We start from the raw sequence: 27451 nt of genomic DNA on the forward strand, positions 1-27451 counted from the left end.
GAGGGAAAAAAATGATTTGCACTAAAAAACATGTCTTGAAGTCATGAGAAATGCTGTAATGTGAGAGTTTGAATCAGCCACAGTAGAGGAGCCCATTTAGTCTAACCTTTTAATGTAAGGCAGAGAAAGAAGCTCTCATGCTTTTAAATGTCTACTTTGAACATTTTGGGCCTGAAAACATTTTTTTTTCCACTGCAGTCAAAAATATCTTTCTGTTCTGATGTATGGCTGGGTGTTCAGTGTTGGAGAGAAGTGACTCAGACATGAATGGTAGTTTTAGTTTTTCAGCTGGCAGCATTTGAAGGGACCAAACTGCTTTGGCCCAGCATCGAGAAAGTGGAAAAGTTAATTAAACTAAAGACAAATGGTTGGTTACTGCAGACTACTGTGAATGGTATACACTATATGCTCAAAAGTATTCAGCTACACCTGTTGGATTCAGGAGTTTCAATAAGACTTGTTGCCACAGGTGTATACATAAAAGCAAGCACCTAGCCTTGCAGTCTCCATTTGCAATCGTTCTCAAGAGCTCAGTGACTTCATGCATGGATGCCACCTTTGCAATAAGAGGGTTAGTGAAATTGTATACCTCCTGGATATTCCACAGTCAACTGTAAGTGGTTTTATAAGAAAGTGGAAACGTTTAGGAACAACAGCAACCCAGCCACCAAGTGGAAGAACATGTAAAATCTCAGCATGGATTGCTAAGGTGCAGATTGCGTCACCCACGCTCTGTTGATGCAATAGTGAAAGAGTTCAGCACTTCCACTGGCATCAATGTAAGCACAAAAAACTGCAGTAGGAGTCTCATGGAATGGGTTTCCATGGATTAGAGGGCACATGCTAGCTTCAAATCACCAAGTGTGATGTCAAGCATCAGATGAAGTGGTGTAAAGCACAAGGGTATTGGACTGTGGAGCAGTGGAAACATGTTCTGTGGATTGACCAATAACCCTACTCTGTTTTGGTGAGTCTTGGTTTGGTGGATGCTGGGAAAATGTTACCTGCCTGGTTGCATTCTGCCAACTGTGAAGTTTGGTGGAGGGTGAACCGGTTTGGGCCTGGCCCCTTATCTCCAGTGAAGGACAATCTTCAGCATACTAAGACATTTTGGACAATGCTAAACTTCCAACTTTGTGGCAACAGTTTAGGGAAGGCCCACTTTTATTCCAGCATGACTGTGCCCCAGTGCACCAAACAAGGACTATAAAAACATGGTTTGATGAGTTGACGGATCCCTGATCTTATTCCCACTGATCACCTTTGGAATGAAATGGAACTGAGATTGGCCTTCTTTTCCAACATCAATGCCTGACCTCATAAGTGCTCTATAGAATGAATGGGCACAAATTCCCACAGAAACACTCCAAAATCTTGTGGAAAGTCTTCCATGAAGAGTGGAGCCTGTTATAGCGGCATCAGCAGGGCCAACACCATATTAAAGTACATGTATTTGAATACAATGTTATTTTAGTCCCTGTTGGTGTAATGGGCAGGAGGCTAAACACTTTTGTCCATATAACGTATGATGATACTGATTGTTTAAGTTGCATATGGTATTGTTACATCCAGACCTTGAGAGGCAAATCTAGAGAACTGGGAGAATAATGGAGAATTAGGGCTAGGAGGGGCGATGTCCATCAGCTTTAAAAAAGGCTGCCCTCATCAGAGAGACACAGGCAGGAACACTCATTGTTTGAGTTGTTTTAACTCACAAAACTCCCTCTGAGCTTGGTTGGATGGCGAGGGCCATCCATGTCTGTTACAATGGTAAGGCATGAAGGCTGCCTTGTCAATGGTTAAATCCAAGACAGTCAAAGCGACAATAAAAAGAAAAAGATCGATAATAACTACAGCAAAGTTGACAAAAAAAAGTCAGACTAAGAAACATAAGGATTTAGAAGCAACAAAGCTGTAGTGTAACTTGAAGCATAACAGATGAGCAGACAAGCCTGAGTTGTATTCCCACAGAACCCCATCTAAAATAACAAAACCCAGAAAGGAGCAAATATCAGTTTCATACTGTTAGACGCTCCACTGTCTCTGCAGGTTTAAATAGACAGCTGAGCCAAAAAGACTTCTCCTGTCCTGACATAAAGCATCTTGTTAACTTGATCAGAAAATGACTACCTTTTAAATTTCAGGACACTGGGTGAATGTGACAGCTAGAACTGATCCTCACACTATCATGTAATAACAAGAACCAACTAATGTTGTATAATAAGCACTCACCTATGCTTTGATGATAAAGATTTTCTTGCCCTTCACTTCTCAAAGGTCAGCTTTACTGACCCATGTCACTGTTTTTTCATACCATTGTAAATTTTCACTGTGGAAGAAATACGTTCCTCTTCTGTAGTTTATTTATATATGTAAACACCACCAAGGCTAAGTCCTGGCTTGGACAACAATTTAAATGAAGGGTCCTACATGACCATAATTTACAGTTTTGTAAAAACATGGGACATGTTTAAAGGTATATTTCAGTGTTTTTGAGTATAGGTTGTATAGGGTTCTTGGCAATTGTAGTGGCATTAGTCTTGCTTTCAATATGAGTTGGCCTTTTAAGGGAATTTGCAGTATTCCAAAATTTGGAGTGTTTTATTTTTCCCCCAGAACGCCTCTGTGTTTGGCACTATTGTGTGTTCTTCTGCCTTTGTGTGTTGTCATCTCTTGATCAGCTGGTTTGGTCTGCAAAGTTCGATGGATACAATAACAAACTAAACTAAAACTAGTTCATCTCAGTTTTCCACTTCAGCAGCTGACATGTTTTCAGACAGGAAGCATACCATTTCAACTGTGGTTTGTCTAATAATCAGCCACAGAAGGATACAGCGGCAGCCATAGACTTACTTTGAAGACATATTTCCATTCAGCTCTTCTTGTAAGGGTTGTTTTTACTCATGTATCTTCAGGAAGTTTAAGGTCTATAAACCATTGGTTTTCAGTAAGGCAAGGAACTCTGGATGGGGGAGTGATGCAGGCTGCAGAAGTCTCTTAACCACTATCCTCTAATCATAAATGACCCAGAGTAGTATTATACCAGAATCCCACTCCTGACACTAGCACCTCTATGGTTGGTGGGCATAGGCTCAAAGTTTACACACCTACACAACCAGGTACCTTGGTATCTTTGGTGCTCACCAGTGTCAACGGAGGTTTTAACCCTCTTTGGCAGGTGACAATGATTCCAGGTCATATCTCCTCGAATCAGTGACGACATTGTCACCCATTGGGAATATTCACTCTCATCATGCCATGTACAGCTGCCATTGGTGGTGGCGGCACTTGCAGACGTACAGTACTGGCTTATGTTCCACCTTTTCTTTGCTGTTATAAAGGATATAACATTTTTTAGATGGAAAAACAGGCATAAAAAGTGCTTGCTAGACAATGAATGTCTTGGGTCATTTAAGAAGTTTTAGGATTAAGGAAGAAAAATACTATTACTTTAAGTCATCACATTTTACTCTTTCTATTGAATGCCATGTCAAATCTTATGGAAAATTATCTAAATTGACAAAATTATCTGCAGAACTTGAGCTCAGGGACAGAAAGTGGCTATTTTCATATTTAATTTAAGTTTGGTTACTTAATTAGTGAATGGCATCCTGGGTGTTCTCATTAAAACTTGCAAACTCTCGATTATATAGATTTCCCTTGCTGCTGCATTGTGTGTGAAGTAGCTGCAGTTTTAATCCTTATTTGCAGCAACAGCCATTCAAGAAGTATCTCCTCCTGTCTCAGCTACAATTTTCTGTTATTTCAGAATAAGCTTTATTTGTCAAAGAAGTGAACAAGTTCCAGGAAGTCAACTCTGTCTCTCTTTGTTAACTTGTATAGCTACAGCTCGACTGGTGGGCACAGCGACAACAACAACAGGGTGTTAATTTTAGCTGCATTTCCAGTTATTTAACAACCCATATCAGTAACATAGGTTTGAGTGGTTGACCTTTTCAGCACATCCATGTTCATGAATTACCTTAATTAATGTCAGCACAGAACATGCAGAGACACTCAGCTTAACTGGTAAGTGGTAGGCAAATGTCAGCTGAAGACAGTATAGATGAGACTAATAATACTCTGAGGAATGAAGAGGATCATACGAGCACTGTGGCACACGCCAACAAAGGCCATCTGTAAACTTGGCAGGGACTTTTATCTGAAAAGGACTGGTACTTACAGGTCAATAAAAAAGCAGAAGTCTTGTAAAATGGGAGTGTATCAGAATACCGCTGAGCAAGAGTCAATAAAGAAAAATCTGCTTTACCAGAACATATTAAACGCAGGTATGTCAGAGTTGTATTAAGCCATAAAAGCAGATTTAATACACTGGTTTGGATTAAGAACCATGAGAGCTTGGCTTTTTTACAACAAAATGAGGTAAATTATTCTGATACCATGATCAACATATATCAGATGTCTCTTAAACAGGTGCAAATCAGCAGCTAAGGTTATAGGTTGTTAAGCTGGAACGTTAAAGCTCTAGGTGGACCTGCATGCTACAATTATTATCACAAAATGTCTGTAACATCGAGTATGAGCCATACACTTTACAATGTATTTATTTTTATTTTTTTCCCATTGCTTAACCAATTTACCCAGTTTGGAGGCATTTAATATCACAACTTACTCAGCCCTGCAGACCTCCTACAAAATGTCGAGCCAAATGAAGAGACATTAAAGAGTTTTAAGAAGAGTAGAACTGAGCTTAGAGGCTAGCTGCTCCTCTTTAACAGCTTTTCTCCTTTGTATTGTCATGCTTTCAATGGAAACCGTGATGTACTATTGAACAAATGTACACTGTGGGGTGAAAAACCAATGATGTGTCTTTCAAGAATGAGTGCTTGCATTGAAATTGAGAGCCAGTTTTCTTTCTTTTATTATTTAATGTATATTTTAAAAGCCTGATTGGTGCCAAACAAAGAGACATTCAGATTACTGGTTCCCAGCCCAGGCACCAGAAACTAAAAACATAATTATATATATATAGTGTAACAATGTGTAGACCTATTTTGGAAGGGTTTTTTTTTTCCTTAGAAAATTGTGTCCTTTTTTTTACACAGTTGGGTTCTGGGGGGTCTCAGCTTTTCTTAGATTCAAGTAGGGCAGGACAATAAACTGAAACAATATGGCCTACCCAGCGGTGTTGTGCAGGCATATGGATACCCCGTTTTTAAAACAGACAGTATTTCCAGAAAACAGACTATAAAAATTCTGAGTATAGACAATTTTGCACACACTACATTACCTGGTTTCCTGCAAAGAAAGTAACATTATTTGACCTGAAATGTTTGTCAAAATACCAGTTTAATACTTTTTGCAGTTTCAGCAGCTGAAATGCTATGCACTACACATTGTGCAAACCTTTGTCAAACAAGTGCCATGTTTTTCTAGAATTGTTTCAAAAATATCTTACTTTCCTTATTTTGTGTTGTTTTTTTTTATTAAAAATGTTAATGAAAAAAAAGTTCATTCTCTCATAAGTTAACTCAAATTTGCATTTTGTGTAAAAAATAATTGCGATTAGATATTTTTTCTTAAATCATTCAGCTCTAAATATAAGTAGGGGGGAATCCGGAGATTACCAAAAATGGCATCTGGTCTAGCCTTAGAGGTAAGGTGAGGAGCTCAGGCTTCCAAGGTGGGCTTGGAGTAGAGCTTGTTTCTCCTTCACCTAGGAAGGAGCCAGCTTGGGTGGTTTGACATCCGATTAGGACTGGCTGGAGGGATTATTATCCCATCTGACCTGGGAACACCTTGGAATCCCCCAGATGGGGTTAGGAAGCATTACCTGGGAAAGTCTGGGCAGTAGCTGGAGTTGATTTGCTCAGCCTGCTCACCTTTCTTCTGAAAATAAATCAATTTAAAAAATCCTTACTGGCAGGATGATGCATTTAGTGTAAATAGGATGTTTTACTTTAAACCCGGGGTGCCCAATACGTCGGTCGATCGCGACCGACGTATTGGGCACCGCGATATGCTGGTCGATCATATGTCGTTTGAGTAAAGTCATATGTCAGTCGCCCCATTGACGTGAAGAGCGGCGGGTTTGTCAAACCCAAAATGCAAGGCGCACCAGTTCACTAACTGATTTTGTGAGCAAACATCTCTGCCTATCTTAAATTAATATGTAACGCGGGGAGCCAAAGTTGACAGAAAAATGAGGAGTGCTCAGAGTGCACAGCGCGCGCTTCAGAGAGAGCGCTTCAGACACTGATAGTCAGCTCAGACTTTGACACAAGCTCCCAAGACTTTGCTGTACTTTTTGCTGCATTCACATGCTTTCCGTTTAGGGAGAATAGCAAGGTTGAATCCCTGGCCTCAAAACTTGTTTCATATGATCTCATTCGCACTGATGGAAGAGATCTTGTCACTGGAGGCTGACATTTACTCCAAATCATGGATTGGATAGTGGTGGAACTTAGGGAAGAGTGGGGTGATTTGTGCCAATGGGGAAGTAGTGCCACCCCTTGTTTATAGAAAACCATAGAAGAAATTGGTCATGTGACCACATATTTTTGAAGAGCCATCCATTTTACTCATCCTGCAAAAAAGAGAGACACATGGCATGAGAGGTAAGCACGTTGTAGCTCAAAAAACTGTTTTTGCCTTTCAAAGTAAAATTTCTATGATCAAGGTTTTTTGATTGTTGTGTCTGAACAATTATAGACACGCATGTTTTAGTGCTTTGATATGAGTCTATACAGTTAGCACGATGTTAGCTCTAAACTGCTGGATCATGCTAGTTTTTCAAAATGGTGGGGCTGGGGTGATCTGTGCCAAAGGGCCTGGGTTAAGTTGTGCCAGTGGCACACCCACAAACCCAGACCCACAGACACACCCAAACCCTGACACCCACACAACCAGACTCAAATACCCACAAATCCAGACCCACACACCCAGAGACACAAATCCCAGACCAACAGACCTAGACCCTAACCCATCCACTCAGTCCTACATACTCAGACCCACACACCCAGTCCTACACACCCAGACACACACCAACACACCCACCCTAACAAATCCACACAACCACACACAGAGACCTACACACCTAGAACCCAGCAAAGAAGGGCCAAGAACAGCAGGAGAAGTGAGGAGATGGGCATGCCTCATCAGTGTTTGATTTACCTGTCATTTGTTTAATTTAGCTAACACTGATTTCAGTTTTGAGTTTGCACTGTTATTAACGAACAGTTTTTTTCAGTTTTTAGGTGGCCTAAGTCACAATGGGATGTTCAGAAACTGGCCTAACTCACTTTATTTGTATATGTTACATAATTGACAGTGTTCTATGTATGTCAACAGGCATCTATTGCCAAAGCCTTGTTGCCTGAAATAATTCACAAATATCATATACTGTGCATTAAAGTTTTTTGTGTTTTCCCAAAAACTAGAAAATCTGACTTATGCCATTAGTTTAATAGGGTGATGATATCTAAATAAACCTTAAATGAGTAATTTTGTATTGAATTTGTCTTGCTTTTATATAGTGTTACAGTTTATGAGATAAAAATGTTCTGTTTTACTTCAATAATCTTCAATAATCACTGGCACTATTACCCCAACGTATTATCCCCAAAGGCACAACTTGCCCCGCACCGGGGGCAAGTCGTGCCACGAGACCACTTTTTTCTGAAAGCTATATTTCTTAAACAGTTTATTTCCGATCCAAAGTTATTGTTCCCAGGGATGCACCACATCCTGAAATATGTGTACATACTTAAGTTGGAGGCATTACTGTCATGGCCTCACTTTAAAGTCACTTTGAGTAAAAACTGGCACAACTCACCCCCCTCGCCCCTACAGAGGAAAAGTATCTCAGCATGAGAAAATGTGCGGCCTCACTAACCCACTCTAAATCTGCTGAAACATATTCTGATGTGGCTCTTACTGCGTGTGTAGCATGCAGTGTGTTTAACAATGGATTCTGTGATGTTTCAGTACCATGGAGAGCACTGGTTCAGTGTATGGGCATGTGTTTTCACAGTAAAATAAAGGGACAGTCAACAAAAGGGGGAGAGGGAGAAAGAGAGAGAGATCTACAAACAAGTTTAAATATGCCTACTGGAACTATCAACTATTGTGTGTCTATTAAGGAACAAAAATTTTGAGGGACAGCTCGTATGTGTAAAACTCCTTTGAAAGATTGTGCTCTGACAACTCAGTTGGCTTTTGCATGTTAAGATTCTGCAAGTCACATACAACAGAAAGTTGACACTCCATTCACTTTCTTTCAGCAAAGAACTCACGTTTTGTGTTGTTTCTTGTGTTAGAAAGTTGTTGTTATCAAGCCCCCTTGCAATTTTGTGATTATTTTTTGTTTTGTTTTTGGTAGGTAGATCACGCTGAGCTGGTCATTTCATAAGTAGCTCACAAGCCAAAAAAGTGTGGGCACCCCTGCTTGAAACTATCTAGACTTAGTACTGCTCATAGCTGACAGTGATCCATTCTGTCTGGCCTGGATAAAACAGTGGTGAGATGCAATCTGTTTCTATTGAGACTGACAACCTTGTTTTGACCATTCTGGCGTTTTAGTGACCTGAATTGACCTCCATCTGGTCTTTCAGCTCAGGCTGAATTGGTCAAAATTGCCCCTTCCACCGTGGCAAAGTGTCTTTTCAGTTGGATCAAATAGTCGAGTTCTGGGACCCATTACTAGCTTGTCGTGTTTCAGCTGTGAAAAAGATGCTTGAGAGAGACCACTGTGTTAAAGAGGAGGGAGTGTTAGATGTTGAAGGTGCCCAATATTCAAGCTGTTTCCATCCATCAGACATGTTCAGTTCCATCCAAGACAGACATGATGTCCATATTCTAACTTTTATTGTGCTTGCAAAAGCAAAAAAGATGCTGATCCAGTCTTGGTTTAGAGCCAGAACAAATCAGTATTCATACTCATAAAAACCCTCATTGTCTTCTATTTTCTGTCCACAATTTGTCAAAATGTCCCTCAGAGAAATAATCCTTAAATCACAACACTCAGACTCTAATTGACGAAAACAGCAGTGATGATTTGCACAGATGTCAGCTCAGAAGGTTTATATAGACTCTTCATTTCACTCAGTGTTTTTAGCCCTTGGTGAACAGAACTTTTATATAACGATATATTTATATAACATATTATTCATCTATCAAAATAAAGAGCAAAGGCCTAAAACTACTGTGAAACTCACCATCAACAGCTGCACACATGCACAAAAGGTCACACTCATTCTGCTTACTTAGTTGTGTTTGAGAAACATGCTGACGGCTAAAAAGAGCTCATTACCTCAGATAGAAAGGGTTTGGGTGATAATCACTGTCCTATGTTCATGTTTGATATTTTTTTGGGCTGGTGTTTAAAGGGAGACATTTGTAATGGAGGACAAAAATGATGAAGTGCTTTATTGTTGCTGTTGGTATAATGAGGACAGTGTAATGTTTTATGCATATTCTACAGCTCATGTAAAGTATGTAAGCTCAATTTATCAATGTAGAGACTTTGGTATTTCCAGAAAGCTAGTTTAAAATGTCTTTCTTTCACTGCATTGATGAAAACTTTGGGAAGAACTGCTTATAAGTTGAAACACTGCAGTAAATCATATATTATTAGATTCTTTCTGATATGGAATAAAGGATCACTAATCTTTTCAGTTGCTCCTTGCATTGTACCTTGCAAATAGATTGGCCAGATTTCATGTCTGTCATCAGGCAGATCCAGCTTACAAAGCTCCAATCTGAAATCATTATGCTAGTTCTGAGAACAGATCTGACCAATTAGCATCATTTAAGAAGAGCGAGGCAGTAGCTTTAGGCGAGGTTTGGTTGCACTGGAAGCTGTTAGTAATAGCTGCTGCCGGTGTAGCATTTAGCTCGGATGTAGCTATTGTATAGCAGCAGTTTTATCAGATCTGGGGCACATTTTTTTTTACAAAATAAAGAGCAAACAACAGCACTGAAAGTTTTTCATGACAGAAAGGATGTTACTGCCCAATTAGTTGTACTGTTTATCCCACAAATGGTGTGGCAAGGTACACTGGTTTGCCTTGGGCTGTCTCGGTGTGCCGTGGGAACATGTACAACCATGCATAATTGCCATAATGATACAATAACTTGAGCTCCGTTAGGACCACTTGTCAAGAAACACACATGATGTGTGGTCATAAGTTTTCTTTATAAGCAGTTATAACTTTGAACTCATTACTGTTTATCATATGACTGTTCTGGGATCCCTCTGCCCTTCCACATGCCCACACTGAAAGCATGGTGAAACCTTAAGGAACTGTTGGTTTTTGAGCTTTTCCATTTACTCCATTTTCAATGCTGGGAGTTGTTGCTTGGTTTAAAGTAGAATATCTCTTATTTTCAAGATGAGCAGTGCCTGAAAATTAAAAAAAAAAAAAGGATATCAGAAACAACTGTAATCTAAGCTCATACAAAACAAAACTTATAACAACAAATCCCTTAATCAGTCCTATCTGGTAAATCAAGAGCAAAATGAATCAAACAAACAGGGGCTTCTCATTTCCTGAAAAGATAACAAAAGCATTGTGCTCCCATTTTAACATGATTTATTTGATAAAGTTACTAAAACCAAAGAGTTTGGAGTGGCGGGTTGAAATGAAGCTCTCTGTAGTGAAGTGAGATTTAGAAAGGCTGGTCAGTCTGATCCAGTAGCAAACTTTAAATGGACCGATCGGAGACAGCGCCTGCATCAGCACCACATTCCCAGAGAAGGAGACACGCTCACATACAGTTGAAACCAGAAGTTTACATACACTATATAAAAAGGCACATAAACTTTTTTTTCTCACCATCTAACATGAAATCAGATTAAACTTTTCCTGTTTTTGGTCAATTAGGATTACTAAAATTATTTCTATTTGCTAAATGCCAGAACAATGAGAGAGATCATTTTTTAGACGATTTTTTATTATTTTCTTGAGAGTCAGAAGTTTACATACATTTCATGAGTATTTGGTATCATTGCCTTTAAACTGTATGACTTGGGTCAAACATGTTGGATGTGCTTCCACAAGCTTCTCACAATAGTTTGCTGGAATTTTGGCCCATTCCTCCTGGCAGAACTGGTGTAACTGAGCCAAGTTTGTAGACCATCTTGCTCACACATGCCTTTTCAGCTCTGCCCATAAATTTTCAATGGGATTGAGATCAGGGCTTTGTGATGGCCACTCCAAAACATTGACTTTGTTATCCTTAAGCCACTTTGTAACCAGTTTGGCAGTATGTTTACGGTCATTGTCCATTTGGAAAACCCATTTGCGCCCAAGCTTTAACTTCCTGGCTGATGTCTTGAGATGTTGCTTCAGTATTTCCACATAATGTTCTTTCCTCACGATGCCATCTATTTTGTGAAGTGTACCAGTCCCTCCTGCAGCAAAACAACCCCACAACATGATGCTGCCACCCCCATGTTTGGTGGCAGCATCATGTTGATGGTGTTCTCAGGCTTGCAAGCTTCCCCCTTTTTTCTCCAAATGTAACGATGATCATTATGGCCAAAAAGTTCAATTTTAGTTTCATCAGACCACAGAACATGTCTCTAAAAATTAAGGTCTTTGTCCCTGTGTGCATTTGCAAATTGTAATCTGGCTTTTTTATGTTTCTTTTGGAGTAATGGCTTCTTCCTGGGAGAGTGGCCTTTCAGCCCATGTCGGTACAGGACTCGTTTGACTGTTGATAATGACACACTCTTACCAGCTTCAGCCAGCATCTTCACAAGGTCTTTTGCTTTTGTTCTTGGGTTGAGATGCACTTTTTGGACCAAAGCACGTTCATCTCTGGGACACAGAACCCGTCTCTTTCCTGAGCGGTATGATGGCTGAACATTCCCATGATGTTTATACTTGGGTATAAATGTTTGAACAGATGAACGTGGCACCTTCAGGCACCTGGAAATTGCACCCAAGGATGAACCAGACTTGTGCAAGTCCACAGTTCTCTTCCTGATATCTTGGCTGATTTCTTTTGATTTTCCCATGATGTTACACAAAGAAGCAGTGTGTTTCAGGTGTGCCTTAAAATACATCCACAGGTGTGCCTCTAATTAACTCAAATGTTGTCAATAAACCTATCAGAGGCTTCCAAAGACATGACATCATCATCTGGGCTTTCCCAAATTGTTTAAAGGCATAGTAATCTTAGTGTATGTAAACTTCTGACTTTGAAGAAAAGTAATAAAAATTGTCTAAAAAAAATCCATTTCTCATTATTCTGGCATTTAGCAAATAGAAATAATTTTGGTAATCCTAATTGACCAAAAACAGGAAAAGTTTAATCTGATTTAATGTTAGACGGTGAGAAAAAAAGTTTATGTGCCTTTTTATGTAGTGTATGTAAACTTCTGGTTTCAACTGTATTTCCCAACCACACACGACATGAGAAAAGAAGCAGAACTGCCTCCTCCTTAGCTGGGTTAGCAGCTGTCGGCTTACATTCACAGAAGTCTCAGTGTGTCTAAATAGCAACCTACATTTTTGCCCTGATTATCTGTCAAGATGTTCTCTCTTACATCCACCCCTACATAATGACACGTTCTACTTAACAGCTCACTTTGTTGTGATCCAGCTTGGCTTTGCTACCCTGGTATGAACTGCTTTACCCCAAGCTGTGCAGCTACAGGCTGTTAAAAGATAGTTTTCCTCTATGGAGCAACCCTAATCTGCTGTGATGGGCCAGATTTACTGTGCTCTGCTTGTTGCCTCAAAGTTTGCTTTATTTTTTAGTGGACTTTTGGCCATAAAGGTCTTGCTTTCAGAGGTACAGGGGTTGACTTCCACAACCTTTGAAAAGCAAAATGTAATTTTGTTAAAATACTAAGTAGTGTTAGTCCTTTTAAGCAAGCAAACTGTTATTTTTTCACACGTTATACACTCTACGATTTTTTAAATGGTGGAATGTCATCTCACACAATGACAGAGAATATTTTTTTCAATGCAAAATCAAAACTTATGCATGGTTCAATTCTCAGGCAAATCCTGAGAGCTTGAACTGTATGTGTTAATTAAGGATGTAACCTTGACAAATGTCATAAAAATGAAATAAAATACTTATATTGTCAAAAATGCTCTCAATCTCACACTCACGCTCAGCATCATCAACAATTATGAGCTAACTAACAGCTTAAACATAGCAAATATCCCACTGTCTGCAGATTATCTGTGGTTAGTTTTGTGGTTCATATTTAGACTCCGTCAGCACTTGAAGGCACAATTAGGGAAAATTTGGAGAATCAGTTCTTGGTTCTGCTATTACTTTGCTAGAGGATGCTGTTGTCTGACCATAATTTCAAACATGCCCTTATTAATGTGGGAGCCACTGATCAGCCTACATAGAAACAAACATGCATTTGAGCAGAGATTTGGCCAAACTTCATCCATCATGTGACACAGAATTTGGGGTAAAAACGGCCTTACTTCCCTCTTGGTTATGTTTTAGGCTCCTAAATGTCCTAGTTAGTTTGATGAAGTGATCATGGTTTAGTTCAAATCCTGAATTTAACATAAGATTTGATTTAATATTTTTTTTTAAACACGTAAAATCAGAGTGTATTAAAGTTGGCTTTCAAGCAAAAAAGATGAATGATTCCAAAAATAACTTTATTTGGCATGCCATCCCTCACTTCTTTCATAGGAAGTTACCTATGAATCTATAATTTTTGTTTGGAAAATAGAACACAGTAAAACTCTGTCTAGTATGGATGGCAATTCAACCACTGCTTTGAAATGATTTTGGAATTAAAATGAAAATGTGAACGATAACAGTGTAATATGATACTCTTTCTCCTTTCATTTTTAAGTTATAGAGCTATGATTAGGTCTAATCTGCTGCCTTCAATTAGCTGCGACAATGAAACGCAGCCTTGCCTGTGAGCCTGTGCTGAGGGGAACAAATCCAGTGCCTACATTTACAGATCTGAGTACACATTTGCAGATCATGCACAGCAGAAGTGTTGCAAAAGTCACATGGTTATGACAGCCAACTGAGTGGCAGATTTCAGTTTAACTGATGGCTTGTGAGGACTTTGACAACTTAAAGCAAAAGAAGAGTTGGTTTTCTGAACCAAAATATACTAAGTCCACAATTAGAAATTGGTCAACACATTTGAGGATTTGTGCAAACATTTGTGGATCTTTGTGCAAATTTGCAAATCTATTTACAGATTTGCAAATCTTTGCAAGAATTTGCAGATCTGTTCACACATTTAAGGATTTGTGCACACATTTACAGATCTGTGCATGCATTTGCAGATTTGTGCACATGTGTACAGATCTTTGTACACACATTTGCAGATTTGTGTACAGATCTTTGTATGCATTTGCAAATGATTTTGCAACAATAATAGCTGCATAGTTACCTACATAACTATGGTTTTATTGTCATTCTGATGTCTCAGTATTTTCAAAAGCCCTATGTAAACAAAAAGTCTTACAGGCTTGGACATACTTGCCATCATTGTACCTAGGGGCGGGAATTATGGAGGAAAAATATCTCACAATATTTTTTAAGGTTGGATCACAATCTCTATTTTATTGTGATTCTTTTCATTCTGGTTTTTAATGCTAATTTTTATGTTATAGACCAAGAAACAAACTCATTCCCACCATATATATTTTTTCAAATGCACAACACTGAGTTTTAAAGTACACTCCAGACTTTTAAAAATGTATTTTTTCTGCATCAGCAATCCGAGGGATAAATGAAACATTTTAATATTTAGCATTTTATAGTTGCCACCACCAGATAAGAAGGGTCTGGAGGTCCTTTCACAAACATTTTACTCACCTAACATTTTTATCTCCCTGCATTCATCCCAATGAAATTAGGTTATTATTTTGTGACCTCTTTTGTATTTTTAAATCTATTTAATGATGAAAAGGTACAGTTTTACACAGTAACATTTATTGTAAAACATGGACTATAGGAGGAATCCATACAGCTGTAGCTCTATACAGGTAGCGTGTTCATATGCAATATTATATGACAGGGTGTTTGTTTAGAGATTGGTAAGAACATCAAAAGGACTTCTTGAACATAACCCAAAATTAGAGCTATTTATGTGATATATAGTCATGCAAAAGAGGTTTATTTTATTTTAATATAATCATGATTTTTATTCATAAAGGCCTCAGGGAATCATTTATTAAGACACAGCACTGACATTAGTGTCACACCTGGCTGCTGCCACTGAAGGAGACAAAGAGAGCACCAGGAGTTGCATGCATGTTTCATGTAAACCATGCATGCAAATCAATAAGTATGATGTTTTAAAACATTTTGAGGACATCACCACCTTCCTCTACAAAACAGACTCTGGTTTAAAAGTTTCACTTGTGATTCTGTTATCTTGATGGGTTAAGCCTTGTGTGGAGGTGCTTGTTAATAACGGTTAAACACTAGGGGAGCAGAATAACATCAACCTTGACAATTAAAACAACAGGACTAGATCTGCCTCTACCACACGCTCTGTGATACAGGGTCATGCAACGAAGACTGCAGTTCTTATAGAGGTGTGTCTGGCCTCCCCTCACCTGTTTCTTTCTGAAGATGCTGCCTCATGAGATTGTCAATAAAGTTTGAAGACTTTGTGCTGTTAGTTAAAGAAATAGTTCTTTGTGTCCTGATGGTTTAGAAAAACCTGAAGCAGTTCCATAGAGGCCAGTTAGAGTTGTCCTTAAGGACAAAATCCACCTAGGAAGCAGAAGGGGAGGGGGTGAGTCAACATAGATCTACTCAAGTAAAATGCAGTTCTTCTGATGCCCTTAACCTTGAGGGTTAGAGTTATAATGTTTATACTATCATGTTGTTTATACTTAGGAGCATAGGAGCATCCAAGAGGACACTTTCTCTCACATTAGGGACCCCCCTCTGAGTTCACCTGTGTTTTCACTGTAGCCTCTGCTCTGAAAGCACTCATGATGCTGTCACAGTACTGTAACCAGTCAGTGCTGATGCTTTGTAGGAGGGTATTTAAATTTTCACATCACACCTCTGCTGCTTGACTCTGATGGAGACACAGAGCATGTTGAAATGTTTTGCACCTTATTAAATTGCAAATACGGCTCATGTGCTCCAACTGAAAGAATCAATTAAATTAGTTTTGTATATTTTAATACTTCCAGTACACTCTACACACCTTATTTATTTTCTAAAAGCATGTCTTTATCCTTGAAAAGAAATTAAAATATGCACTTCACATTTTATGATGGCTGCTATCATTGAAGACTTAATGATGATGAATATTGGAGAATAAGTGTTGTGCATTTCTAAAGTCATTAGACATGCTTATTTCAGTATTACTACTAAACACATACTTTTCAATATCCTCCTGCTTCAGCACTCTCTCGTCTTCACCTGCTGATGTTTCTCCTCTTGTCTGTAAACAGCAAACAGTAACACTGACAGTCGTGATGAGGGGGGAAATGTTCAAATAATTATTTTTTAACATTTTTGAACAGGTTGCCTTACTGTCAGATGTCTTACCCTGAGAATACTGCTTTAAGAATGATGTGATTGCTGCAGTTGCATGTGCCAGTTTGTATATTCTGTGAGTGGTTAACCATTTATTACCTTTACCACGAGGCTCCTTAGAGTATGAGTCTCCAGGCAGTTGCCTACCCTTGCATAATGGTGAAACATCCTGATTTCTGAGTGCTGAACAGTATACAGGCAATGTGAGACAGCAGGGCAGACTCACTGGCTAGGACGTTTATTCCCTACGTTCACATGGCGGCTCACTCCTACATTAATCTGTCTTCGTAATGAGACTCTAGCAGGATAAAAGCTGATAAATGTCTGGTGAAATGGATTCAGACGTGTGTGATCTCCCTTGACGCTCCCCTGGGTAATGTCCTGACATGTTCATGAATGTGGTATACATGTGAAAGGGGGGCTTTGGTCCCAGCAGCGCTTCATATTTACCTGCCTAGGTTCAGTCATTCATGATTGCTGACTCTTGACTGTTAAATCTCTATGTACAGTGCCTATAAAATGTTTTCACCCCCTTGGAGGTTTTACCCTTTTATTGATTTTAAAAGTCAATCATGGTCCATATAACTAACAATGTAAGTAACTTTTTGAACAAAAAAGCCCTCTTTAATTCACCTCGTTGATTGTAAACCATTTCTGTGTAGTTATCGCTGTATGCTTGCAGTCATTGTCTTGTTGGAAAATAAATCTACTCAAAAGGCGTAGTTCTCTTGGAGACTGAACAAAATTCTCCTTCAGGATTTTCCTATATTTTGCTGCATTCATTTAACCCTTTACAAGCCTTCCAGGGCTGACTGCCGAGAAGCATCCCCACAGCATGATGCTGCCGCCACCATGCTTCACAGTGGGGATGGTGTGCTTATGGTGATGTGCATCGGTGTCCTCCAAACATAACGTCTTGTCTGATTGCCAAAAAGCACCATTTTTGTCTTATCAAAACAAAGAACTTTCTTCCACTTGACCATGGAGCCTCCCACATGCCTTTTGGTAAACTCTAGTCCATATTTAATCTGAGTTTTCATCAATAGTGGCTTTCTCTCTGCCACTCTCCCATGAAGCTCTGAGTGTTGAAGAACCCAGGCAACAGTTGTCGTATGGAGAATCTCTCCCACGTCAGCTGCTGAAGTTGTAACTCCCTCAGAGGCATAGATGTCTTGGTGGCCTCTCTCGCTCGTCTCCTTCTGCACGTTCACTCAGTTTGGAGGATCCAGGCAGATTTGCACATGTGCCATATTCAATGCATTTCTTGATGATGGATTTAAATGAACTCTGGAGGACTTACAGTGCCTTGGAAATATTTCTTATCCATCCCCTGACTTGAAATTGTTATCTTTTCTATAAGTTGGAGTGTTCTTTTGTCTTCATGGTGTAATGGTAGCCAGGAATACTGGTTAACCAGTGACTAGACCTTCCAGACAGGTGTCTTTAAACTACAGTCACTTGAGACACATTCACTGCACTCATTTGATTCCCATTTCACTAATTGTGAGACTACAAGCACCAATTAGCTGGACCTCTGTTAAATTAAGTCAGTCACTTATTTTATTTTGCATATTTTTATTTAACTGACATTACTTTGTAGAAGTATGCACGACTATACACACTGTAACTGTTTATTCTCTAATGTCACAATGCTGATAATTGTCATATTTTTATGTGTAACCCATTGGCTGTTGGATTTGGGCTCCTAATAACTCCTCAACTGCATGTTTTTTTCAAATTTTAATCTTTAAAATGCATAAAGACCTATCTTTTTTCCATTTTCCATCATTCATTCTGATGGAATGTTTTCGCTTAGAGAGTGCAGGGCCGGTAGCACTCAGGAAGAGTACCCGGATTGATTCCTCTTAATAACAGTGTTGAAGTTGGAGCAGGAATAGAGATCTCTCCTCAGCCTCCATTTGTAAGGCCTTTTGTTTGATGTGTTGGCTTTAGTGATTTCTGTCAGCCGTATGTTTGTTGGTGTGTGTCCTTTCTTCCCTCTTCTCTGAGCTCGACACAACAGTTTGAGTAAAATAAATTAAAGTATCTAGGGAGAGTGGAAACAGTTCTGAAATTGGTACATCTGGGAGAATAAAACATTAATTTTCTTTTTGTTTGTTTATTTGAACAGTTGTATTACATCTTGTGCTGTTTCTTGTGTCCTTTGGGTCCGAGCAGTTTCTAAATACTTCAGAGACTGAAAACAGAAGAAAAGAGGGCGAGAGAGAAGGCAAGATGCTGTTGCATATATCCCCTAATGTCTCATTTAAATTGCCAACAGACAGACGGTACAAAACGATCTGGATTAGTGCTTTCTCCTCTCTCCTTCCTTGACTTTCATCTCGCTAATAAGCTGGGAATCTCATCTCGTCTTCTGAGGTTTGTGCTTTCCCTCTCATATTAACACGAGGGGTGCTGGATGCATCTGTGATTGAGATGCAGACCTTGGCTGTACCAGTAATTGCATTGAGGGGGAAGAGTTTGTTGATCAGCATCTGATAGACTTTATTAAGAATGCTTCGCAGAGCTTCAAAAGAAGAGAGATTATGAAGAAAGACAGCAGGAACTCAGGGATTATGCATAGAAACGTCTCGGCAGTATGACTTTGTAATGCTTGGAAGAATGGAGCACTTACTATTCAATTAAAAATCCCTGAATCTCTTTAGTGTCAAAGTATTCTATGGACCCCACTTCCAACAAAAGTTTGGACATTGTGTAAAATGTGAATAAAAACAGAATATAGCTATATGCAAATCCTTTTCCTCCTGGATGCAGCACATAGACAAGATATTAAGTATTCAAACTGACAAACTTTATTGTTTTTCAGAAATGTTCAAACATTCTGCATTGATGCCTCCAACATGTTCCAAAATATTTGGGACAGGTGCATGTTTACCGCTGTTACATCATCTAACAACACTCTAGGCGTCTGTGGACAGAAGGTACAAATTGTTGAAGAATTGAAAGTGGAACTTTTTCCTATTTATGCTTAATGTTCATCACTGTTTTCTGTATGTTGTGCTTCATAAAGTGTCAGTTACAGTGGGAGACAGGTCTGGACTGCATGCAGGAAGCCATGCTGTTGTAACTCATGCAGAATGTGGCATGGCGTTGTCTCTCTGAAACAAGCAGGGTCGTCTCTGAATATGGCTGCTTCATACCAGTGTCATAGGCACGAATACACCTCCACATCTTCACAGATTATAAATAATAATCTGGATGGCCCTTTCTTCTTTGGAGCCCAGAGGACTCGATTGCCATTGTTTCCAGAAACAATTAAAGTGGACTTGTGCCTGAGCAGCATGGCCATGCAGGGGTTTACCCCATCGCTTTACAACAGGAACATTCCTGATTCACATCCCAGTGAGGCCCTTTCTATGTGGAGTTTGCATGTGCGGGGTCTCTCCATGTGCTCCAGCTTCCTCCCACCAAAGACATGCTCGTTAGGTGAGGTTAGGTTAATTGATGACTCTGAACTGACTCACTGAATGTGAGCATGTCTGGTTGTCTGTCTCTCTGTGTTGGCCCTGTGATTGGCTGGGGTGTGCCCTGCCTCTCGTCCAGATGGACTTCAGCCCCCTGTGACCCCAGATGGGATAAGCGGAAGATGGATGGATGGACTTGTCAGACCACAGCACGCTTTTCCACTTTTTGTAAGTCCATCTCAGATGAGTTTGGGCACAGACAAAACAGCGGTACTCCAGGATGTTGTAGATATGTGGCTTTGGCTTTGCATGAGTGCTGCAGATGCAGCAACATACTGCATTAATTGACAGTGGCTTTGTGAAGTGTTTCCAAGCCTTTGTTGTCAAATCCATCACAGAAAGATGCCGATTTTTAAGGCAGCGCTGCCGAACAGATTGAAGGTCATGGGCATTCACTGTTGGTTTTGGCCTTGCCCCTTACATGAAGAAATTCTTCAGATTTTCTGAATCTTTTGATAATATTTTGGACTGTTGATGATGAAAACTTAAACTCCTTGCAATTGCCAATGAAGAAAGTTATTTACAATATGTTGGACTATTCACCAAAGCAGTCTTTAACAAAGTGGAGAACCCCATGCTGTCTTTGACTTAGGACATTTAAGCCTTTCAGGAATGCTCCTTTTAAACCTAACCATGGCATCATCTCCTATTAACAATTAACACACATACATATGAAGCGTTTGAGATGTTTTTGAGCATTCACCAAATTTCTCAGTCTATTTTGGCCTTGTCCAAACATTTTTGGAGCATGTTGCAGCAGTCAGATTTAGAGTGAGTGAATATTTCAAAAGCGAACAATACTTTTATCATAAGAAAGCTTGTCTTTGTGCTGTATTTGATGTGCATATTACTTTAATCTGTTTAATTCACATTTTACACATCTCAGCTTTTTTGGAATTGGGGTTTGTATTTCACTGACTCTGTGGATTAAATTCAGGCTCATGGCTACATTAGGCTTTGTAGTCAAGACCTGATTATAAAGTGTCACTATAATAAGCCTCGTTGTGTTTGATTCTTGTCCAGTTTAAATGAGAACATATAAATAAGTGAATTTCTGCATGCCTCTGAATGAATTTCATTCATTCTGAATTTGAACCTGCTCCAAATATTTCCAAATTAATTCTTGATTTTTCAAGGAGCAGGTCTTCTTGGCTGCATGAAATGAGAACTTTGAGACTTGAAAACACTATTAAACTGTGTTTTAATGGTCAGGCTCAATGGTATTCTGCGTTTTCAGATCAAAGTGAGTTCAGTGCTGTTTTCACAGCGGGTAGTTTGATTAATGAAACCAAACAAAAGTTTGCCTGGTGTTAAAGGCAACAAAACAGCATCAGATACAAAGTTTTCATGCCTCAGCACACAGCAGATTGCAGGAACCCATTGTGAATCATCTCAGCAATTTTGTTTCAGAGTTGTTTTGAAAAAAGCAATTACTTGGTTTAGCCTTGGTGATAAGATGGAAATGTTAATCATCATGCAAATAAGAAAGTCAAAGATGTCTGCTACTAGAATGGTTATATTACAAGAAGTTTTTTAAGACTTTGGCATAAGAGGACATTTCATTTAGGCTCTCTGACAACATGGTAATCATTTCTGCTCAGTTTTTGTGATAGTTGGGAAATTATAGTGTTTTTGTATTTCAGTGAAATATTTTTTAAAATTCAGAATATTTTCATGGAAATTTATGTAAAATATTTTTTTATATTTTGGAGGCTTTAGGGAAATTTGCTTTGGATTGCTTGCTTTGTCATTATAAGGAATTTGGTCATTATTTTGATGTTTGGGCATTCTTTTATCTATTTGCAGGCCTTTTCATAGAAATTTGAGAAGTTTTTGGTGAATTTTGGAATTTGATTGTGAATTTCAAAATTTCAAGACTTTTCATTCAAATTTAGCAGAATTTGGCTGTATGGATATTTCTGCTAATTTCATGGAATTTCTGGGAATGTTACGTATTTTTTTTTTTTTTAATTTGTTGCAAAATTTTGAAGGTATTACAGTATGTACTGACTTGACAATTTTCAGGAATTCATGTGGAATTTTTGGGGTAATATTTTGATGGAATGTTTAGGCTTTATGACAACATTTCACTGAAACATTTGGAGATTTTTTAATACATTTTGGGATGATTTTTATCATTTATTTTGAAAATATGTTTAAGAATTTTCCCATTAATTTCAGGTAATTTCTTTTGAATTTTAAGGAATTTGTGTGGATTTTGAAAAGAAAAAAATCTGAGTAATTCCTCTTCATAGACAAGGTTGTAATTTAACTAATCAGATCCTGCTTTTCCCAGTTAAGTGTGTAACTGCCCCCGGTGCAGTAAAAGGCAGAGAGTCTCGACTGATGCTTCTTATGGGTTCATTGACGTACTCGAAGCACCGTGAAAACTAAAACAAGAACAAAATCTTAGTAACAATTCAACAAAACAGACAATAATCTCAGCCAGACTTCACCAAAGGTAAACTGGTGACATATTAACACATTTTACATCAAATCAGTATATTTCAAATAAACATTAAACATTAAAGGCAGCAAATAAGTTTGTACAAAAGAAAATGCACAAATCTCTTAGACAACAATGTGACGTCACAAGCCAACAACCACGTGTAGACGCACATACCTAACAAATGGCCACTGGGCCACTCAACCAAACTATACAATTTAACAAGATATAAACAACCCTCACGTACCTCAGTCCGCTCACCCTTTGGTGAGTGGACTGAGGCTATACGAAATTCCCACAAACTCCAGGTTCCGTTCTCTATGATGTGGAGGACATAGCGCAACATTTAGAAACAGATTCATTTTAACTTAACAAGACGTGTTCTCCAGCACTGCTGCACGTCCTCACTCACGCTGTCAGGGACGATAGATCCCTTCTGCCGTCAACCCTGCCGTAAAGCAGGTCGTAAAAATACCTGGGTGATACCAACTACCGTTGGACAAGGTAAGGCAACAGTGCCGCCGAGAGGCTTGTTGCTGTAGTTGCAGATGAGTCGCCCAGATCGAGAATGATCACAGTATTTACAAACAAAAAAACTACCCCAAACAAAGTCTCCATCAAAGGCAACAAAATAAACTGAAACATGATCAATACAACATTCTGCAGTCAGTTACAAAGTGGGAGAAGCATTCCAAACAAAAGCTCCGGTTGCAGGAGGGTAAAGTAAGTAGCTACCTCGTCTTTGATGAAAATCTTTCACATACTTAAAGATTTTTAACATTTCAACAGTTTTTAAAAAAGTAAGAGACCTCACACATAGTGACAAATTATGACAGATTTATCAGTTTTGTTGTCGTACTGTGGTGTGAAACCTGATCAACACACTAACAGATTCATACACCAACAACATTTCTACCCTCCAATCTCTTCATCTTAGCAGTCAATTCTGACTTCAGAGAAAAAAGCTTTTAAATTTACCTGCATGGAAGATTTAGGTATAAATGGCCACGTATAAAATTTAGATTATGCAAACTTTTTTTTTATGACAGATTTGTGGGTGAAGTCAAAGGCTGAAAGACTTTAAAATTGTATAAATGCAAAGTTAGACACAATTGAAGATCAGCCTCAGGTAAATATTACTCAATGGCCATTCTTAAGTTAGAGCAGCTGGATTGTCTTTCGAGCAAATAGGAGAGGGGAGTGATCGCTCTTTACACCACAGGAAAATCTGTCAGGTTAATCTGTAGAACCATCGGCTAAATGAGACCACACAGCTCCAAAGAGACAGCTTTTATAGTGGACAGTGTGTAATGTCATCACAGACTCAGCATAGAATATAACAGAGAAAACTATTCACTTCACATTTAATGTGCTTGAACACATTTCTTATCCAGACTGCAGTCCAGTAACTGCTCTTTCAACTTACTCAGCATGTCTCACAAGATGCATGTGTGGACGGAAATAGAGGATTAAGGGAGAGAATATAACAGGGGATGAACATTTTTCCTATCATTTAGGCCTTAAATATCTCTTTTTACCACCATCCTATCTCCTTAACATAAAATGGTGTACAAATATATCACTGCATCCCGATTACAATTACTTTAGTTTGTATACTTTTTCCCTTGGTTTGTGGTTGTTTATTTTGTAAAGACAAAATAAATGAAAACGTAAATTTACTTTTGTTCTCTCTTTTCCCCAGTAAAATGTCATGTTATCCAAAAAAAACAAGCATTGCTAAAGTCTGGATTTATGACAGTGGTTGTGAAAAATTCTGCATGCAAGCAAACAATGCTTTCTCACCTATCATGTGTACATATTAGCTGCTGGATGGAGGCCTGAGTCTGATCCACATGCTTTCACACTTTTTCAAAGCAGTTAGATGGAACTTAAGCTAGCGTTCAGCAACTCTTATCATGATCTGGGCCAATATAGAGGCTTTTGTATTTATACTGGATTCAGACATTTATAGCAGTAGCTTTATATTGGATTTTTTTTGTGTGTGTGTGTGTAAGACTTTAGTTAAGGCTCCACAAATTATCAATGAGTTATCATGAATACATGGATGAAAAATGATTAATTAATGCATAAATTCCTGATGAAATATCAGTGGCACACATGTACTTTAAGACTCTCATGCATTACTGTATACATGAATTCATGTGGTTTAAATCAACATGACTCATGAGTTATTAATGATGTTCATGATGTCTTGGTCAGGTTGCATTTTAAAGGGCTAAACAACCGACTGACCAGTCTGCTGAATTCATAATCACCCCTTCAGCATGACTCCTTTATGGATTTCATGTACGGAGCCTAATTTGATTACAATGATTTGTCTTTAATGTAGAATAAACAATCATAGGTGGTGTAAAGCTTGCCCCTTTTAGTTTCAACTAACCTTCATAACCATTAATAACTCATGAGCCATGATGATTAAAATACCATTAATTCATGTATGTAGTCGTACAGCTTCACACATGTCACATCACGTACTCGCTGTCCACACTGCATCTGTTAACTATATACTCTTGAGTTTTCCACTTGTGAAAACAAAATATCTAGGGCTTTTAACTTGAATGGAGAATGAAGTGAGAATTGGAAGTGTGCTGCTTTTTACAGACAAGCCTTTGACGGCTATGATTCACAGTTTTGCTTCTGTGATAACACGATTCAGAGGACAACGTATCAACATATCACTGTCTATTTCAAACCCTTTCTACCACTTTTTTCACCCTGTTTTTGCCACTTTCCAACTATTGTTGCCTCTGTTGACCCATTTCTGACATTATTAACCGCTTTTTTTGTCCATTTTGCCAGTCTAACCCATTTCTGCCTATTTTCTTTCTGCCTCCGTTAACCCTTTTTTTGCCATATTGAACTAATTTCCCCTATTTCATCTAATTTTCCACCCATTTTGCCATTTTAAACCCATTTCAGGAACTTTTTAGTCCTCTTTTACCCATTTTTTTATTCTCGTTTATGCCACATATAACCCATTTTTGCTTTTTTCAACATCCCATTTCATCACCATTTCCACCAATTATTATTATTTTTTATTTTTATTTATGTATTTATTTATTGCCATTTTTAACCCATTTTAGCCATTTTAACTTGTTTTGATTCTGTTTTTTTAGGAAAAGGATTTACATCCTTGAGACGCCTATTTACTATAGCACAAAATCTATTTTTTTATTATTTGAAAAAAGTTGTTTTTATTCAGGTTAAATATAAAATATGGATATCAGATCTTAACTCAATAATTGACCATGATGTTGCTGATCTCGATTGTCCCCAAGCTAAGCTGGGCCCTTGAAAGCTCTCCCCTTTATCCCCCCTTACTGGCAGCCTTGTCTGCACATGATTATTCTTGATTGTGCGTGGCTGTGTCCAACCACCCTCAGGTACAGTGGAAGTCCTTGGTCTGTGGCCCTTTTATTTTAGGGGTCGCAGACTGAAAAGTTTGAGGACCAGTGCCTTACATGATGAGTCCCATTCTGCAAATAACGTTCAGGTTTGGTAAGCTCTGTGCTGCACCTGAACAAGGTGTTTGTGTGGAGCAAATGATGCTTCTCTTGCTGCATTTTTTTCAGTCTTCTGGTGCTGTCAATGTCAGTAAAAATGGGCCAGTTTTGCCGGCACCATTTGCTAACATGGTTTTCTTGTGCATCACTGTAGTAGCATGCTGTGTTTGGTCGTGTCACGTCATGTCATGTTTTTGTTGTCTCCAACAAAAAACCTTGGTGCTTTAGGCTACCAAGGTTTTTTTTTAATTTTCTTTCCATTGCTCACACTTGTTTTCTGAAGGACAGTGTTTCATTAGAAGTTTGTTTCATTTCATTCATTTTGGTATTGCACTATCTGGTTTATAAAATCAATCGTTTGATCAGTGTTTTATATATATATATATATATATATATATTTTTTTTTTTTTTTTTGTCATTATAGTGCAGCAGGTTACAGTACTCCGCTTTGTAGGGCCAGAGGCAGCATGTTTAAAGAGTCATACAAAACCACATAAAGGACTCTGTGTCTGATTCTATTGTGCCAGCTGAAGCTCACTGATGCTATCTATCTCACTTTAGGGAGACAGATTGGTAGATTGGCAGAAACAGACAGGAATAGAGTGGATGGGGACTTCCAGTCCATCGAGGATCCGGTTCTCACAAAAGCTCTTTTCATGGTTCAAATAATCTTAAGCTCCTGGCCTATTATTTTTCACCAAAGCTCCACGACTACTTACTCACTATGCGCTTCTCTGTAAGTAACTGGAGCTCATTTATATAAACTGTCATTCTTCATTCAAGCTTCATCTTCTCCCATGCAGGTGGAAATGCTAAGCTGCGCTACCAGATCACATCAGGGAACACTGGAGGGGTGTTTGATGTGGAACCTGAAGTGGGCACCATCTTCATCGCTCAGCCTCTCGACTATGAACAAAACAAAAGGTAAGACATACTCTGGAGGAATCCTATCAGCCATAAATATCTGTTTCTGTACTCTAGCTGTCTTGATTATTTCTGGAATTATTCTCAAAATCCACTCTTTAACTTACATGTTAATGTGTTTGCAATATAAAGTCTTGCTTATTTTGTGAATGAATTTGATGAAGATATATTTTTTGCTCAGGTACAAGCTTCATGTCCTGGCGTCAGATGGAAAATGGGAGGACTACACAACGGTGACGGTCAATGTGGTCAACAAGAATGACGAGGCTCCAGTGTTTACTGTGAATGAGTATTACGGCAGTGTCACAGAGGAGCTGGATGGCTCACCGGTGTTTGTGTTACAGGTACAGACTCATCTTTATTCAGCTGTTTGATAGAGATGCATCTTGATCTGCTTATTTAGCATATACTTTATGTTTATATGTGTAAGTTATAATTAATTACAATGCCCAGAAGACATACACTGCAAAAAAAATCAAAGGATTATGTAATTACTCTGCATCAAGATGAAATACCATGGATGAAATACCAGCACTCTGGCAGTTTCTCAAGGAGAGCTGGACAGGGATGTAGAAGGGCACCGACCCAGTAGCAAGGCC

The 27451-nt window shown here is 38.7% G+C and overlaps 1 protein-coding gene across 1 annotated transcript in view; it reads left to right on the top strand.

Moving 5' to 3' along the window:
• The window catches only part of si:ch211-186j3.6 (neural-cadherin), a 617862-nt gene that overhangs the window by 341512 nt on the left and 248899 nt on the right, over positions 1-27451 (top strand). Inside the window, exons 17-18 of the mRNA XM_041792306.1 lie at positions 26732-26852; positions 27034-27196. Coding sequence (XP_041648240.1) covers positions 26732-26852; positions 27034-27196 — 284 coding nt within the window. The remainder of the gene's footprint in view (positions 1-26731; positions 26853-27033; positions 27197-27451) is intronic.

The sequence above is a fragment of the Cheilinus undulatus genome, linkage group 1 (assembly GCF_018320785.1).
Source record: "Cheilinus undulatus linkage group 1, ASM1832078v1, whole genome shotgun sequence".
In the NCBI taxonomy this organism is placed as follows: domain Eukaryota; kingdom Metazoa; phylum Chordata; class Actinopteri; order Labriformes; family Labridae; genus Cheilinus; species Cheilinus undulatus.